This window comes from Mirounga leonina, unplaced genomic scaffold, assembly GCF_011800145.1.
Source record: "Mirounga leonina isolate KUSES-001 unplaced genomic scaffold, KU_Mleo_1.0 Mir_154, whole genome shotgun sequence".
Lineage (NCBI taxonomy): Eukaryota > Metazoa > Chordata > Mammalia > Carnivora > Phocidae > Mirounga > Mirounga leonina.
In genome coordinates, this window is record NW_023270389.1 from 51,698,188 (window position 1) to 51,718,213 (window position 20,026).

General features: G+C 37.6%; 1 protein-coding gene across 4 annotated transcripts in view; it reads right to left on the reverse strand.

Moving 5' to 3' along the window:
* RABGAP1L (RAB GTPase activating protein 1 like) overlaps positions 1–20,026 on the reverse strand; it is a 769,071-nt gene that overhangs the window by 277,844 nt on the left and 471,201 nt on the right. For all 4 annotated transcript variants that reach the window (XM_035010758.1, XM_035010757.1, XM_035010762.1 and 1 more), the window contains one exon: positions 4,833–4,907. In XM_035010758.1, the coding sequence (XP_034866649.1) occupies positions 4,833–4,907 (75 nt within the window). The remainder of the gene's footprint in view (positions 1–4,832; positions 4,908–20,026) is intronic.

Sequence of the window (20,026 nt, forward strand, 5' to 3'; positions counted from 1 at the left end):
TGCATTTTAAGGAAAAAGTGATTTGGGAGTATAGAAGGACTTATTTAAAATACACTAAAACTCTTGGTGTAAAGATATCACTAGTAGATGATGTGATGTATCTGTCTAGCATCCTATCTTGCTCTCATCTGGAATCAAATACCCTTTCCTTGTAGGGAGAAGCTGATCCAGTTCACTATCAGCAACAAGATGGACTCAAGACATGGGCCAAGCCAATCAGAATATCATACTGTCCTGGCCTCAGTAACTGATTCAGGGATGGCAGCAGGTTCCCAAGATAGGCCAATCAGAGTCCTCCAGGGATCTTGTACCTTGGATTCTGTGGAAATCTTTTAGGAAAACTAAGAAGTAGCTCTGTTTCTCATTTCTTAAGTCCATTGGTGAAATCTTACCTTAAACCTATCTTTTCTGGGGGACTGCAGTAAAGGATTTGTAATTTTTAAACTTTATTTCATTTTTAAATGCAATCCACAAAAATGCAAAAAGTTAAATGCATACTTTAATAAATAACTTGATCATAAAGTAAAGTCAAATAATTATAAAGACAAGTGTAACTACCACCCAGGTTAAGAAACAGAATACTTTCAATACTCCTGAAGATCCCTGTATGTCCCACCCCAATCATGACTCCCAATTTGTCAAGAAATCACTATCCTGACTTTATCAATAATCACTTCATTGGTGTTATTTATATTTTCCATCTAGGTAGCATCCTACGAATAGAATTTAGTTTTGTCTGCTATTGAACTTCATATGAAATGGAATCATACCAAATGATATACTTTGCTTTCTTACTAAACCTTATGTTTGTGTGATTCATTTGCATTAACTTATGTAGTGTAAAACATTCATTTCATTGTTATATAGTGTTCTACTATTAAATATATCACAATTTTTCCATTTTAATGTCTAATTACAATTCTAGTATTAAACATTCTAATAGTGGACATTTGGGTTGTTTGTTATAAACACTGATCCTGGGACAATTCTAATACACAATTTTGGTATACATGTGCGTAAATTTGACGAGGATGAGTATCTAGGAGTGGAATTGCTGGGTATGCATATCTTTGTCAGATAAAGCCTTTGGTTTCCAAAGGAATTGTGCCTAGTCACAGTGTTTTTTAAAAATTCAGTAATTTTAAACATTCTGGATTATCCAAAAATAATCCTTTCTGCAGTTGGAAAACTTCCACATGCCCATAGTAGTATACATACAGTAATTTAACCTTAAAAAGGAACATGATTTTCTGACGGTCAAGGAAAGCATATGTTACATAAAAAAATTTAAAACTACTTGACACTAAGTATGTTAGAAAAATATACTGGGTTAAAAATTATTTAAAATATTTTATATGATTTTTAGAATAAATGAAATATATAAAAGGACATTATTTATTATATTTCCAAATAAGCAATGATTAATACTACAATGAGGATATTACTTATCTGTGCTATAACATTCTTGACCAACTGTAAAGGATAAATTTCTTGTAATTCTATCAATAGATGTAATAGCAACTACTGTGATAAACTAGTCTTCTACTGCTTAAAATACAAATTACAAAGCTATTATCAAAGCATCGGGAAATTTTCAAGCACCAAGAGAGCTAATTATTTCTTAAAACTACTTAGACAATGGAAAACCTTAAAAATTCTAAACTTTTGTTTTTGAATACTTTCATTTTTGATCTTCCTTTCCTCGTAGGCAGTGAATGTGAAATATAAATGACCATGGGGGAGGAAAAGACAGCATCCCCAAAAGAATCAGGTTCTGACAATGATTAATATGGAGCTGCCAAAGGATGTCTGGCAGCAGAAAGAAGCAACTGCTTATGTAACCGATAAAAAATTAGTAACACCCCTAGAACTTGAGATAGCGTATTTGATGAATTATTTAAGCTAGACTGTATTCTTCTACCTGTTTAAACCACAGACACAAAAATATGAAAAAGAAAAAAATTACAGTTAATTTCTCTCATTAGAATTCATTAATGGATGGGTTGATCAGTTAATGGAATATGCTGATTAAAAGAATTATCTCAGGGCGCCTGGGTGGCTCAGTCGTTAAGCATCTGCCTTCGGCTCAGGTCATGATCTCAGGGTCCCGGGATCGAGCCCCACATCGGGCTCCCTGTTCTGCGGGAGGCCTGCTTCTCCCTCTCCCACTCCCACTCCCCCTGCTTGTGTTCCCTCTCTCTCTGTGTATCTCTCTGTCAAATAAATAAATAAAATCTTTAAAAAAAAAGAATTATTGCATATACTCTCAATTAAAAATTACAATAATATGTTTCTCATTAGCACTATGCTGAATATTAGTGAAACTTTCCTCAAAGGTTCTGAAGGTATTTCTATATTTCCAGTTATTTTTATAAGCCATGGCAAGAACTGCATAATTCTATTATTGTAGAAAGTATGAGAAACTGGACTGAATGTCTACCCATCTTGAGACATAGTTCGAAAGCAGTTTTAGAGTGCTGACTTGGCATGTGATCCTTACAATATGAGGGTAGATAATGTAGAAGAAAATCCTAGGTATTTGAGTTTTCTAGTTATTTGGATTACTGACTCTTTTTTTGTGTGTGTGGGGAAGTATTTCCAAATAAATATGAACTCATACTTAACTAACCCTCTGTTAAATCTGAGAACAGATATCTTAGAGAGATGTTCTTCTCACTGGAGTTTAATCAACATATTGTAATGTGTTTAACAAGGCTACAGGTCTAAACTGCTAAACTGATATATGCAAAGATTACTTTGTGGAAGACAAAATTTCACCACCCATGGCTTCCACTTTGGCTTCTCATCAGAGTGATTAGAGGAAAAGTGATTCTGAACCTTGGTGAACACACTCATGTCACTGGGTGCAGTCTCCAGCCCCCCTGCATAAGAGAGCTGACTATGTTAGACACTAGGTGGGTTTAGTAGCAGAACAAGGGCCCTGGGAATTTGTGGCCATAAAGTGCTTGATTATAGGAATCAAGGGAATACCAAGAAGATGGGCCACAGAGATGTCAAAGAAAGAAGAATAACAAGGAAAAGATCAAGAAGACCATAAACAGATGATAATGCAACAGAAGAAGAAATCAAAGTTAAATAAAGTGATTTTCACAACAGAACCATTGTATACCATTATTATCATTAGAATCAAGTTATCAGAATTAGGACCATGAATTTACTGTAATCACTCTTCATTTCCAGAATGCAAACTTAAATGCTTTTGCTTTAAACTTGCTTGACCTCTTTGCTGCGTTTGACAGAAGACACTGCTTCCTCCTTACTGAAAATTAGAAATTCGCCAGGAATATCTGTTCCTCATCAGCCCTTTAAATATCTGGAATTCCCAGGAATTCTATTTCTTTTTCTTAGATGATCTGGTCTACTCTCGTGACTTCAGCTATGATTTCTCCCTCAGCATCAGTCTCCAGCATCCACCTTCTTGGTGGACAGCTTCACTCAGATGTCCCCAAAATATCCCAAACTCAAAGAATTCAAAATAAAATTCATCACCAACTCTTAATCATGTTTCTCCATTCAATCTCAATGGATGCATTTTCTATCTGAGCTAAAAATGCCATAAGTCAAAGAAAAAAAAATACCACAAGTCATCAAGTCACCAAAGCTAGAAAAGTAGACATGTTACTTTTGACTCTTCCTTTGTCAATCCTTCCATAAAACTTACCAATTTTGCCTCCTGCATGTTTCTTAATTAAGCTTCTTTTTCTCTGGGTCTCAACATCTCTCGTTTAGATTGATATTTCCTAACCTGTCTCTCTGCTGCTGCTTGTCTCCTTTAATTTCACCCTCCTCAAGGGTATAAGAAGAATTTATCTGAAATGAACATCTAACTGTCCTTCCCTTGCTTCAAACTGATCAATGGCTCCTCTCTAGCTTTAGAATAAAGCCCACCTTTCTTGACATGATTACAGAGTCTTTATGATTTGGTCCCTGCCCATCTGACCATTTTTATCTCATACCTGTCTTTGCATACATTTCCCATAGTAACTGAACAGAAACTGTAATTTCATACTGTTTCCTTTACATGCTGTGACCTTTTATGTTTCCATATATTTGCTCATGTTGTTCCTCTTATTTAGCTATCTCTACTCCCTCCCTTTTGCAGCCTCAATTATTTCCATCTGGGCAAGGATACCATCTCCTCCAGAAAGTCTTTCCTGAAAGTTCTAGTAGAGCTGGGTTGGGTAATTCTCCTCTCTATACTCTTACTCTGTGTATTGCTTTTACTTGGCACACTCTAAGCTCTTTAGTGAACATCAGAAAAATCAGTAAAGACACGTAAAAAGGATAAAAATAATAAGTATGTGCTTACAGTACTTGTGCCCCATTCTGAGGCCTTTGAGAACACAAATGATAAATTTTTCATATTTGTAATCCCACTTCTTAGCTTAGCCCTGACAGACTGATGATCAATAAATGTTCCGTTAAATGAAGGTGACTGAGAGGAAAAAGAGTATACAAAAATAAATCGCAGAAAAGATAAGACTTCCTTGCCATATTCCTTCGTAATGGTTCTAGTCCTGCTTGTATCTGAGCAGTTACGTTGACTTCTTTGATTCTAGAGGATTCTCATTAAAAATAACTCCAAATAAGCAATTTATCTCCTTCCTGTCAGCATTATTAATTCAATTGAGAAACTGTCCTGTACCTGACATCAGATCTCTTGCTTTATCACCAAAGGTACCTTTTAGAAAAGATGTGCCATGTGTAATCTCCATCAGATAAGTGGAAAATAGGAAGGAAGAACAAAACCAACTAGAAAATAAAATGAACTTGGCAGCACCATGCCATTTATCACATGGAAAATTACTCACATGCAGCAGTAATACAGCAGCCAGAAAAGACTGTCCTTGACAGTAGCCAATGTCTTCATCATAGACAGAGTAGGCCTGGAGAAGAGATGAAGAGAAAGAAGTACTATAAACATTCACAGATTTTAACATAAGTTAACACCAGGCTGCTGCTTGATCTTGACCCTGGGCTGTCCACCACAATTTCACTGATGCTTCAACTTAAATGTGTGAGTCATTAGCACAGTGGGATCCCCCAAAGATGTTGCACAGTTCCTAATTCTAGATGTCCCATTATCCCCAGGTTCATCTTTAGAATCTGGAATAAAGAGATGCTCAGAGCACCTAATTTTAAAAGCTCCATTACGATTTGTAGTCAGGCAAATGACACCATAGGAGGCTGACGCAAAGAGTAGAAGAGGGTGGGAAGGTTCTAGAGTTGATGTGGGAGTTCTAATGCAAAGACAAACATCCCAATTGTGCTGTTTGAATCCCAGACATGTATCCCATCCCATGGATCCCAATCTATGTGTTGTGCTTCATTTCAGTGAGGGACTTTCCATTTAATGTGCTTAATAAAATGCATTATGATTTTGTGAGTATAAAAACTGTCTCTGTCCAGGGCAGTGGTTATTAAAGGTTACTAGAAAGAGTTACCATAGGGAGGAGGCTAAGTGTGGTAGCTTCCATATGCCAAGGTAGTCAGAATACGGGTCTGGAACTTTTTTTTTTTTTTCTAAAAAAAAAAAACCTGTCTTGAAATAGAGTTTGTATCTAGTGAAATGCATACATTAGTCCTTGAGTTGGGATTTATAAGTACATAATTACATTTATGTAACCACATCGTTACAGAATATTTCCATCATTCCACAACGTCCCTCATGCCTCTTTGCAGTCAACCACCTCCACTCCAGACAACCACTGGTCTGATTTTTACCACAATATATATTTTTTAAAGATTTTATTTATTTATTCATAAGAGACAGAGACACAGAGAGAGAGAGAGGCAGGCTCCCTGCCGAGCAGGGAGCCCAATGCGGGACTCGATCCCAGGACCCTGGGATCATGACCTGAGCTGAAGGCAGACGCTTAACCATCTGAGCCACCCAGGCACCCTTTATCACAATATATTATTAGCTTTGCATTTTTAAAACAATCTCATACAAATGCAATCATATAAACTCTTTTGTGTCTGGCTTCTTTTACTCAGTATAATGTTTCAGAAATTCCTCCCTGTTGCTGCATGCATCAGTAGGTCACCTTTTCACTGATGAGTAGTATTCCACTGTGTAAACATACCACAATTTGCTTATCCTTTCTCCTGTCGAACATTTGGGTTTTTTCATGTTTGGTTAGTATGAATAAAGCTGCTATGTATACACAAGGGTTTTTTTTAATGGATATAGGTTTTTATTCTCTTTAAGTAAATGCCCAAGAGTGGAAGTTCAAGGTTTAAATGATAAGTGCATGTTTATAACAAATTGCCAATGTGTCTTCCAAAGTGGTTGTAACTCAAGCATTACACTTATAGCAGCAAACTATGAGTACTCACTGCTTCAAATCCTTGTCAATATCTGATACTACAGTCTTTTTCCTTTTATTAATCCCTGTGGTTTTGATTTGCATTTCCCTGAATGCTAACAATGTAGAGTGTATTATCATTGCTTCTAGGCAATTGATATATATTCTTTTGTGACTGTCTCTTCAAGCTCTTGCCCATTTGTTTAATTAGGTTTAATTAGATTCATTGGAGTTCTTGATACATTCTGTTCACAAATCCACTGTCAGACATATGTGTTGTCAGTATTTTCTCCCTGTCTGTGCCCTGCCTTTTCACCTTCTTAATGGTGTCTTTTGAAGTACTATTGTTCTCTTTTAACCTTCTTCTGCTAATGATGATATTATCACACTCTCTTCTAATGAGAGAAAAATTAGATCATGGAAACATTACCTAATGAATCTGAAAGGAGCTTTTTCTTCATTATCAACAATTTCCAGAGCTCTGCCTAATTTTAAAAATTGAAAGATGCATTAGCATCCTTTCACTTATTTAATTTTATTTGATTTATACAGTTATAGTTCTGATTGCTTAATTTGTACTTTTATCCAGACCTCATCATGGGTGTGTATATTAGGGGTTGGGAGAAGAGTTACAGAGAGAATAGAAAAGGAACAAAAAAGGAAGAAAGAGTCAAAAGGTTCTAATACTATCCCAATTTGAAGCATTCCTGATAGTGCTTGGTCACTACCTTTTTCATGAAGAAGGAACTCTGGGATTTGTTGATGAGAGAGCATGTTACATGAATGATGAATATATTTTCAAGGCTTCCCCTCCCCCATGAAAGATGCCAGTTAAGGATTCCTTAAAACTATGGATCTCCAAAAGCCAGTCATGCTTCATCAAACCTGACATCATTTTAATCAATGTTTGATCTATTTACAGAAGTATATTTAACATTTATTGAGAAGTGTGCTGTTTATATGCTCAACATATAAGTCCAGCAAAAAATGAAGGTCCATGACACATCAGACAGAGAAAGTATGAATTCAGTGACTCCAGAGACTATTCTCTAATTAGAGAGCTAAGGATGAAAGTACAGATCAGTAATGCAATGATCTTACTTTCTACTTGTTTTATGGTTTTAAGTTAGAAGCAAAAATGACCTTCCAGGGGCCATCTACTAAATTGATTTTATAATTCACAGTTTAAAAAACAGTGTTCTAGGGGCACCTGGGTGGTTCAGTCACTTAAGTGTCTGACTTCTGCTCAGGTCATGATCTCGGGGTCCTGGGAGCCAGCCCCCCATCAGGCTCCCTGCTGAGCGGGGAATCTGTTTCTCCTTCTGCTTTTCCCTCTGCCCCACCCTCTCTCTCTCAAATAAATATTTAATTAAAAATAAAATAAATTAAAAACAGTGTTCTAGCAAGTTCTTTCCCTTGGCGTTTTTCCAAGCACCGTTTGGCTTTAGTCTAAGCCTTCTCTAACTGAGGTGAACTGAATCCTTTCCCTCTATTCAAAACTTGCTCCTCTTTGCACCAAACCTCTCCCCATTCCTTACTTTAATTGCATCTTTGGCCAGATGCCTGCTCAGTCTGACTTTTAAAAACCACCTGGGTACCACTTCTGTAATGGGAGAGTAGCTCCTACTGGGCCAACCTTCCCTCTGGCAACAAATTTAAACTATATCTGGATAAATACATAACAACAGTTACCTGAAGACATTGATGAGCTAAACGAAAGCAGTCAGAAACTGGAGGGGAGAATAAACTAAGAAGAGGGGAATGACACTGGGTAAAATTCCCATTCTTTGTGGCTTTTGCTGAAGATCAGTGATACCACATTGGATGGCTAAAAGTTGGACATAAAACTGCAGTCTTAATTGGCTCGAAGAACCAGAGAACAGATTAGGGTAATGGCTAGAAAGTGAGAGTGGAAATTCTGGAAAAAGGAGTAACAGAAGAGAAGCCGTTACTACACTTACTGTAAAATTACAATATTCAAGACAGTATAAAACTAATACAAGGATAGACAAAAAAAATCAGTGAACAATAAAAAGTCTAGAACTATAAGCACACTTATAAAGTCATTTGATTTCAACAAAGTTACCAAGATAATACAATGAGGAAAATAAAATTGTTTATATATGTAAACATGTAAGTATATGAAAATTGTCTCAATGAATGTACTCAAAAAGTTGGATATCCATATGGGGAAAATAAATGAACCTTGATACCTACCTCACTTCATACACAAAAATTAATTTCAGACTTATCACAGTTCTAAACATAAAACTAAAACTATGAGGCTACTCAATGAAAACAGAGTATCTTTGTAACTTGGTGAAGGCAAAGGTTTCTTAGTCAGGACACAGAAGCACTAACTATAAAAGAATAAACTGATACAGTACACATTATCAAATTTAAAAAACCTCCAATGATGAAAAGATACTGTTAAGAAAATAAATAGGTAAACCACAGACTGGGAAAATATTTGCAAACATATCTGGAAAAAGTCTTGCATCATATACATAAAGGACTCCTACAACTCAGTGTCAAACAACTCAAGTTTAAAAGCAAAAGATTTGAAGAGACACTTCACAAAGGGTTATCTATGAATGACCGGTAAGAACAGGGCCAAGTGTTCAACATCATTAGTCAATATATTAAAATGAAATTAGAGCCACAGTGAGACATCAGTACATAGCCACCAGAAACTAAAATTAAAAAGACTGGTACATCTAATGCTGGTATCCTTGGATTCTCAAACACTGTCAGTAAGGAGTGTAAAACAGTAAAACTACTTTGTAAAATTGTTTGACAGTTTTCTAGAAAACTAAACATACACCTACCTTATGACTCAGCAATTCCATATCTATGTATTCATCCAAGAGAAATGCATGCAAATGTATACAAGAAAGACTGATATAAGGCTAAGACATATTTTCAGCAGCTTTATTTATAATAGCCCCAAACTATAAGCAGCCTCAGATAAGGGATATCTACGAAGCACTCCTCAGCAACAAAAAGTAATGAATCACGTACACCTGTAACATGGAAGAATCTCGAACTATTATGCTGTGTGAACTACATCTTCCATGAAAATGATTCTCCTCTGTGGGTCCACTAATATAAAGTTCTACAAATCAAAGCAATAAATGGTTAAAAAAAATCAAAACAAAGATTGCTTCTGGGTGAAGGGTCAGGGATTAACTGTGAAGACATGACAGAACATCTATGTCTTGGATTACACAAGTATATGCATTTGTCAAAATTAATGAAATGGCACTCCTAATATTTGTATACTTCATTGAAAGTAAATTGTACCTACAAAAGAAAACCGTTAGCAAATACTGAGCTCTAGCTAATAATATACATGTTGCACTATTAGGCATAAGGTATAAAGACATACAAAAGCAATTCTGAATGCCTTAAAATATTAAAATGGATTGATCAATTGAACAGAAGGGTAGATGGATCGATAGGTAAGTGACAAAGAAAATGTAACAAAATATTAATTGTAAAACCTAGGTGGTGGGTTGATGGATGTTTCCTGTACAGTTTTTTGTACTTTTCTACATATTTGAAAATTTTCATAACAGTTTGGGGGGAATAAAATCTTTGGCTGCACTCTGTCTCTTCTCTCTGCTCTGAATTATAGACTACTTTTCTGGCTGGGTTCCCAAGAATACTTCATATTTTCATTCAGCAAGTCAATATTTACTGAGCATCTATTATGTAATCAAACATTGCACTTAGTGAGGTGGATGCAGTGATGAAAAGATACTGTCCATGCACCTCATCTCAGAGTCTTGTAGAAGAATTCGGCATGTGCAGTGAAAAGGGGCACAGTGAGAGAAGTGCTGACAGACAGATGGAAGCTCAGAGGGAAAGGGTGAGGAAGTGTCCTCGTGAAAGAAGTAGAGTTAAAGGCAAGGAAGACATCACAGACAAGGTGATGTTGTCTTAATCTTACAAAAAAAAGAAAAGAAAAGAAAAGAAAGGGTGGAACCTACCCTCCCCAATGTGCTATGGTGAGCGCTGTGAATTGTGTTAAGACTGATGAATCACAGACCTGTACCTCTGAAACAAATAATACATTATATGTTTAAAAAAAAAAAAAAAGATAGTAGGAAGGGAAAAATGAAGGAGGGGGAAATCGGAGGGGGAGACGAACCATGAGAGACTATGGACTCTGAGAAACAAACTGAGGGTTCTAGAGGGGAGGGGGTGGAGGGAGGGGTTAGCCTGGTGATAGGGTATTAAAGAGGGCACGTATTGAATGGAGCACTGGGTGTTATATGCCAACAATGAATCATGGAACACTACATCAAAAACTAATGATGTAATGTATGGTGATTAACATAACATAATAAAATAAAATAAAATAAAAGGATGGGACCAAAATTGCTGAAAACTTAGCCTCACATTCTTGAAGGAAGAATATGGAGATTGTTTAGGCATGCTGCAGGGGAAAGGCATGTACAAAGGCATGAGAGAGCCTGCCCTCTTTATTATGTGCCAGATGCTGCACTAAATGCTCTTGCATGTTCTCAATCCTCACAAAGTTTATGAGATAAGAAAAGTGAGGTTTAGAGAAGGTAATTAACTTGGGCAAGGACACAAAGCGAGAGCCAGGATTTGAACCCAAATCTGTTTGAATACAGATGTACCCTTAATACCTGTATTATATCACTGCTATAGACTGTGTTCCTCCTAAAATACATATGTTGAAACCTAATCCAAAATGTGATGGTACTGGGACATGGGGCCATCAGGAGGTGATTAGGTCAGGAGGATAGAGCTCTCATGAATGGGATTAGTGTCCTTATAAAAGAGATCCCAGATGAAAGACCTTAATGTGAGGCAGGAATCCATCAAAATCCTAGAGGAGAACACAGGCAGAAACCTCTTTGACCTCGGCTGCAGCAACGTCTTGCTAGACAAGTCACCACAGGCAAGGGAAACAAAAGCAAAAATGAACTATTGGGACTTCATCAAGATAAAAAGCTTCTGTACAGCAAAGGAAACAATTAACAAAACTAAAAGGCAGGGGCGCCTGGGTGGCTCAGTTGGTTGGGCGGCTGCCTTCGGCTCAGGTCATGATCCTGGAGTCACAGGATCGAGTCCCGCATGGGGCTCCCTGCTCGGCAGGGAGTCTGCTTCTCCCTCTGACCCTCCTCCCTCTCATGCTCTCTGTCTCTCATTCTCTCTCTCTCAAATAAATAAATGAAATCTTTAAAAAAACAAAACTAAAAGGCAGCCTATGGAATGGGAGAAGATATTTGCAAATGACACATCTGATAAAGGGCTAGTATCCAAAAGCTACAAAGAACTTATCAAACTCAGCACCCAAAAAACAAATAACTGAATAGAGACTTTTCTAAAGCAGACATCCAGATGGCTAACAGACACATGAAAAGATACTCAACATCACTAATCTTCAGGGAAATACAAATCAAAACCGTGATGAGATACCACCTCACACCTGTCAGAATGGCTAAAATTAACAACACAAGAAACAACAGGTGTTGGCCAGGATGCAGAGAAAGGGGAATCCTCTTACACTGTTAGTGGGAATGCAAATTGGTGCAGCCAATCTGGAGAACAGTATGGAGGTTCCTCAAAAAGTTAAAAATAGAACTACCCTATGATCCAGCAATTACAATACTAGGTATTTACCCTAAAGGATACAAACATACATATTCGAAGAGATACATGCACCCCAATTTTTATAGCACCATTATCAACAATAGCCAAACTATGGGAAGAGCCCAAATGTCCACTGACTGATGAATAGATAAAGAAGATGTGCTACATATACACAATGGTTACTCAGCAATGAGAAAAAAAAAGAAATCTTGTCATTTGCAATGATGTGGATGGAGCTAGAGTGTATTGTGCTAAGCGAAATTAAGTCAGTCAAAGACAAATACCATAAGATTTCATTCATATGTGGAATTTACGAGAAAAAAGATAAACATATGGGAAGGGGGAAAAGAAAAAAGGGAGAGAGAGAAACAAGCCATAAGAGACTCTTAATGATAGAGAACAAACTGAGGGTTGATGGAGGGAGGTGGGTAGGGGATGGGCTAAGTAGGTAATGGGTATTAAGGAGGGCACTTGTTATGATGAGCACTGGGTCTTGTATGTAAGTGATGAATCACTGAATTCTACTCCAGAAACCAATATTGTACTGTATGTTAATTACCTAAAATTTAAATTAAAAAAAAAAGAGAAGAGATCTCAGAGTGTTCCTCTGGCCACATGAGGACACAGCAAGAGGATGGCCATCTATGAACCAGGAAGCAAGCCCACACCACACACTGAACCTGCCAGCACCTTGACCTTGACATTCTCAGCCTCAAGAACTATGAGAAACAAATTGTTTAAGCTACCCAGTGAATGCTATTTTTGTTACAGCAGCCTGAAGAGACAAAGGTAATCACTTAGATTCACTCTGTGCAGAATTATTCTTCTTGGACATTTATGTATTTGGGTCCACAGAAGATGGGAGGGCCTATCTTCTGATTTGCCATGGGGCTCAACAGAGATGGGGGATAAGACTCCATAGTCACAAGATAAGTGACAATTCTTAATAACAATGCTTAATCTTTTTCAATCCATGACTTCTGGGTTTAGGGAAGGGGAACTTTTTTTTTTTTAAGATTTTATTTATTTATTTGACAGAAACACAGTGAGAGAGGGAACACAAGCAGGGGGAGTGGGAGAGGGAGAAGCAGGCCTTCTACAGAGCAGGGAGCCCAATGCGGGGCTCGATCCCGGGAACCTGGGATCACAACCTGAGCCAAAGGCAGACACTTAATGACTGAGCTACCCAGGCACCCCAGGAAGGGGAACTTTTAATTTATGTGATATATTTATTAACATGCTAACCACAGACTAAAACTTAGACATAAAAAAAGACATTTGAAAGGCTTAATCTAATTGGTGCTAACATTTATATATGAATGTAAGTTCTTCTTTATCAAATAAATATGGAAAACACTTGATTTTCTTTAAGTGAGTAACTGTTATCCATTGATGGGATACTAACTTTGAAAATAATTTTCCATGAACCCCAAACAGACACAATAGTCACTACTGCTCTTGAATTACCTTAAAATCATTAGAGGAAATGTTTAGTTTTACAGATAAACTATGTCTACTAATTGATCTAAAATCCTTTCTCCCAAAACACAAACTTTTACTAGGTTGATGCAGGAAGTGCAGAATAATATTTCTCTTTTGTCCCAGAAATGGACAACATACAGTACTATTTCATTAGAAAAGCACACTTACAGGTAAAGAGGAAGGAAGCTCAGATTCACAGGAAAAATGAAAAGGAAATCAGAAGATGTTCTCTAAGAAGACAGAGAGGCTACTAAGTGGACATGCAAGAAATGATCAGATTTCTAAAACAGATCCCCATGTAGCTCTTGGCACTGCTAAAGCAACTGATATATTTGCTGATGTACTGGCTACTGATAGACAAGCTGTTTCATCTATTACCTACAATAAGCTTCTGCCAACATGAGATCAACAAACAAATCAGCCCTTGGATTGTTCCTGGCATCAACAGCCCTTAAATGAGTGTGTCAGGGAAACAATCAAGTATAAAATATGCAGAAATAAATTTATTTACAAACTAAAAAGAGATCTGTTCTCAGGCAATCTAAGAGAAAAAAAGAGATATCAAGGAAAGACTATTCTTAAGTAATGCCGCAATAAGCTAAATAAAAAGAGACCACAGAGTGACAAGAATCTTAAGACACCTGGCTGTCTAAAAGAAATTAGGGTAACATTTAAAGCAATGATTCTTCAATATAGTACTTAAGAATACAAGTGGCTGACCAAACCTCAGCAAGATGGTGGAGGAGTAGGAGACCTAAATTTCATCTGGTCCCAGGAATTCAGCTAGATAGGGATCAAACCATTCTGAAAACCTATGAACTCAACAGGAGATCGAAGAAAAGAATAGCAGCAACTCTCTGAACAGAAAAGTGACCACCTTCTGGAAGGTAGGCCATGCGGAGAAGTGAATCCGAGGCGATATTTGGGAAGATAGACAGCAGGGGAGGGGGCCTCCGTCAGCGGCTACCGGCAAGTGATAGAGCAGCAGAGCACAAAATCAGAATTTTTATAAGTCTTCTCCGCTGAGGAACGTTGCTCCAGTAGCTAGGCAGGGGGTGGAAACCTCACAGGGACAGTGTGGTCTCAGGACCCTCGGGGTCACAGAAAGGCCGGGGGTGCCTGAGTGTGGCAGAGCTCCCAGGTATCGGAGCGGGGAAGTTGCCTGCAAAGACAGAGCTGAGGCACAGGCTCTCAGCTCAGAGTTGCCATAAACCATGATCTGCGGCATAGTCGGGCCACTGCTCCTCCAGCAGGGACCCAACAAGCAGCAGATCCGGGGAGACTCCCCTTCCTCCCCCAGGAGGAGCAGCACGGGAGTGCACCGCAGGATCTGCTGGGTTTGGAGACTCCACATGGGATCGGGTGCCAGAGATAGAAACGCTTGGTCACAGGCCAGGTGAGCACAGAGTGCGGCCGGAGACCGGGGAGACGGGAGTTATTGACTGCTTCTCTCTGGGGGCTCACTGAGGAGCGGGGCCCCAAGTTCTTCGCTCCTCTGGGGCGGAGATTGGGAGGCCGCCATTTTCACTCTCATCCTCCAAAGCTATACTGAAAGCTTGCAGGGAACAAAAGCTCCCGAGAGCAAACCTGAGCAGATTACTTAGCCCGGACTGCAAGGGCTGGGCAATTCCGCCTCAGGCAAAGACATTTGGGAACCACGGCAACAGGCCCCTCCCCCAGAAGATCAGCAAGAACAGCCAGCCAAGACCAAGTTTACTGATGAGAACGGCAGAACTCCAGTGCTAGGGGAATACTGCACATAGAATTCATGGCTTTTTCCCCATGATTCTTTAGTCTTCCAAAGTTAATTTTTTTAATTTTCTTTTTTTTAGTTTTCTTTTTTTGGGGGGGAAATTTTTCTTTTTCCCTTTTTCAACCAACATCTTATCAATCCATTTTTTTAAAAATTATTTTTTATTTTTCATTTTTAGAGTCATATTCTATCCCTTCATAGAGGTTAACCTTATTTTTGGTATATATATATATATATATATATTGTTCTCTCATTAAAATTTTGGGATACAGTTTCTTCTAACACACCAAAATATACCCTAAATCTCTAGTGTATGGCTTTATTCTAGTCTCCTGCCTGATCATATTCTCCCTTTTTTTTTTTAATCCTCTTCTTTCTTTTTTCAACCACATTCTTACCAATTCCTTTTATAAAATCTTTTATAATTTTCATCTTTACAATCATATTCCATCCCTTCTTCTTCATATTTACCCTTATTTTTCTACATATATGTTTTTTTTTCTTTAAAATTTTGTGAAGCACTTATAACAGACCAAAATACAGCAAAAATCTAGTGTGTGGCACTGATCTATGCACCAGTCTGATCATATTCTGTTTTTTGTTAGTTTTTGTTTCTTTTTATATTTTTTTCTTTTTCTTTCTTTCCCTTTCTTTTCCCCCGGTTTCAGGTCTCTTCTGATTTGTTTAGTGTACATTTTTCTGGGGTCATTGTTACCCTGTTAACATTCTGTTCTCTCATTCATCCATTCTCCTCTGGACAAAATGACAAGACGGAAAAAAATCACCTCAAAAAAAGAACAAGAGGCAGTACCGACTGCCAGGGACCTAATCAATACAGACATTAGTAAGATGTCGGAACTACAGTTCAGAATCATCACTTTAAAGATACTGGCTGGGCTTGAAAAAAGCGTGGAAGATATTAGAGAAACCCCTTCTGGAGAAAGAAAAGAACTAAAATCTAACCCAGTAGAAATCAAAAAGGCTATTAATGAGGTGCAATAAAAAATGGAGACTCTAACTGCTAGGATAAATGAGGCAGAAGAGAGAACTAGACCAAATGATGGAAAATAAAGAAGCTGATAAAAAGAGAGATAAACAACTACTGGATCACGAGGGCAGAATTCGAGAGATAAGTGATACCATAAGATGAAACAATATTAGAATAATTGGGATCCCAGAAGAAGAAAGAGGCGGAGGGGCAGAAGGTATACTGGAGCAAATTATAGCAGAGAACTTCCCTAATTTGGGGAAGGAAAAAGGCATAAAAATCCAGGAGGCACAGAGAACCCCTCTCAAAATCAATACAAATAGGTCAACATCCCGACATCTAATAGTAAAACTTACGACTCTCAGAGACAAAGAGAAAATCCTGAAAGCAGCTTGGGACAAGAGATCTGTAACCAACAATGGTAGAAACATTAGATTGGCAACAGACCTATCCACACAGATCTGGCAGGTCAGAAAGGACTGGCATGATATATTCAGAGCACTGAATGAGAAAAATATGCAACCAAGAATAGTATATCCAGCTAGGCTGTCACTGAAAATAGAAGGAAAGATAAAAAGCTTCCAGGACAAACAAAAACTAAAGGAATTTGCAAACACAAAACCAGCCCTACAAGAAATATTGAAAGGGGTCCTCTAAGCAAAGAGAGAGCCTAAGAGTAACACAGACCAGAAAGGAACACAGACAATATACAGTAACAGTCACCTTACAGGCAATACAATGGCACTAGATTCATATCTTTCAGTAGTTACCCTGAATGTAAATGGGCTAAATGCCCCAATCAAAAGACACAGGCTATCAGACTGGATTAAAAAACAAGACCCATCGATATGCTGTCTGAAAGAGACTGATTTTTGACCCAAAGACACCCCCAGATTGAAAGTGAGGGGGTGGAAAACCATTTACCATGCTAATGGACACCAAAAGAAAGCTGGGGTGGCAATCCTTATATCAGATAAATTAGATTTTAAACCAAAGACTGTACTAAGAGATAAGGAAGGACACTATATACTACTTAAAGGGTCTATCCAACAAGAAGATCTAACAATTGTAAATATTTATTCCCCTAACATGGGAGCAGCCAATTATATAAGGCAATTAATAACACAAGCAAAGAAACACATTGACAACAATACAATAAGAGTGGGGGACTTTAACACCCCCCTCACTGAAATGGACAGATGATCTAAGCAAAAGATCAACAAGGAAATAAAGACTTTAAATGACACACTGGACCAAATGGACTTCACAGACATATTCAGAACATTCCATCCCAAAACAACGGAATACACATTCTTCTCTAGTACCCATGGAACATTCTCCAGAATAGATCACATCCTAGGTCACAAATCAGGTCTCAACTGGTACCAAAAGACTGGGATCATACCCTGCATATTTTCAGGCCAAAATGCTTTGAAACTAGAACTCGATCACAAGAGGAAAGTCAGAAAGAACGCAAACACATGGAGGCTAAAGGGCATCCTACTGAAGAACGAATGGGTCAACCAGAAAATTAAAGAAGAATTTAAAAAATTCATAAAAACAAAAGAAAATGAAATCACAAAAACAAAAGAAAATGAAATCACAACTGTGCAAAATCTTTGGGATGCAGCAAAGGCAGTCCTAAGAGGAAAGTATATAGCAATACAAGCTTTTCTCAAGAAATAAGAAAGGTCTCAAATACACAACCTAACCCTACACCTACAGGAGCTAGAGAAAGAACAGCAAATAAAGCCTAAACCCAGCAGGAGAAGAAAAATAATAAAGATCAGAGCAGAAATCAATGAAATAGAAACCAAAAGAATAGTAAAACAGATCAACGAAACTAGAAGCTGGTTCTTTGAAAGAATTAATAAGATTGAAAAACCGTTGGCCAGACTTATCAAAAAGAAAAATGACGCAAATAAATAAAATCATGAATGAAAGAGGAGAGATCACAACCAACACCAAAGATATACAAACAATTATAAAAACATATTCTGAGCAACTACATGCCAGCAAATTAGATAATCTGGAAGAAATGGATGCATTCCTAGAGATGTATAAACTAACAAAACTGAACCAGGAAGAAAGAGAAAACCTGAACAGACCTATAACCACTAAGGAAATTGAAGCAGTAATAAAAAATCTCCCAACAAACAAAAGCCCAGGGTGAGATGGCTTCCCAGAGGAATTCTACCTAACATTTAAAGAAGAATTAATACCTATTCTTCTGAAACTGTTCTAAAAAATAGAAATGGAAAGAAAATTTCCAAACTCGTTTTATGAGGCTACCATTACCTTGAACCCTAAACCAGACAAAGACCCCATCAAAAAGGAGAATTACAGACCAATATCCTTGATGAACATGGATGCAAAAATTCTCATCAAAATACTAGCCAATAGGATCCAACAGTACATTAAAAGGATTATTCACCATGACCAAATGGGATTTATCCCTGGGCTGAAAGGTTCGTTCAACATCCACCGATCAATCAATGTGATACAATACATTAATAAAAGAAAGAACAAGAACCATATGATCCTCTCAATAGATGCAGAAAAAGCATTTGACAAAGTACCTCTTTTCTTGATCAAAACTCTTCAGAGTGTAGGGATAGAGGGTACATACCTCAATATCATAAAAGCCATCTAGGAAAACACACAGCGAATATCATTCGCAATGGGGAAAAACTGAGAACTTTCCCCCTAAGGTCAGGAACACGGCAGGGATGTCCACTAACACCACTGCTATTCAACATAGTATTGGAAGTCCTAGCCACAGCAATCAGACAATGAAAAGAAAAGGCATCTGAATCAGCCTAGAAGAAGTCAAACTCTCACTGTTTGCAGATGATATGATACTTTATGTGGAAAACCCCAAAGACTCCACCCCAAAACTGCTAGACCTCATACAGGAATTCAGTAAAGTGGCAGGATATAAAATCAATGCACAGAAATCAGTGGCATTCCTATACACCAACAATAAGACAGAAGAAAGAGAAATTAAGGAGTCGATTCCATTTACAATCGCACCCAAAACCATAAGATACCTAGGAATAAATCTAACCAAAGAGCCAAAGAATATGTACTCAGAAAACTATAAAGTACTCATGAAAGAAATAGAGGAAGACACAAAGAAATGGAAAAACGTTCCATGTTCATGGATTAGAAGAACAAATACTGTGAAGATGTCCATGCTACCTAGAGCAATCTACACATTCAATGCAATCCCTATCAAAATGCCATCCACTTTTTTCAAAGAAATTGAACAAATAATCCTAAAATTTGTATGGAACCAGAAAAGACTGCGAATAGCCAGAGGAATGTTGAAAAAGAAAAGCAAAGCTGGCGGCATCACAATTCCGGACTTCAAGCTCTATTACAAAGCTGTCATCATCAAGACAGCCTGGTACTGGCATAAAAACAGACACATAGATCATAGAAATAGACCCTCAAATCTATGGTCAACTAATCTTCGACAAAGCAGAAAAGAATATCCAATGGAAAAAAGAGAGTCTCTTCAACAAATGGTGCTGGGAAAATTGGACAGCCACATGCAGAAGAATGAAACTGGACCATTTCCTTTTTTTTTTTTTTTCTTTCAAAGCACTTTAATCCCATATAATCTATCAGCCTGGAGTAAATTGTTACTTTGCATATTTTCAAATGGTGTCACCCAGTGTTCTGTTAGGTATTTTCTCATGACGCTTCAGTCTGTGCCCCATATCCTACACTCTTAGGTTAACATTATGGAAGCATTTTTCATTCGTAGGCTTCATTTTTTTTTTTTTAAATTTTATTATGTTATGTTAGTCACCATACAATACATCATTAGTTTTTGATGTA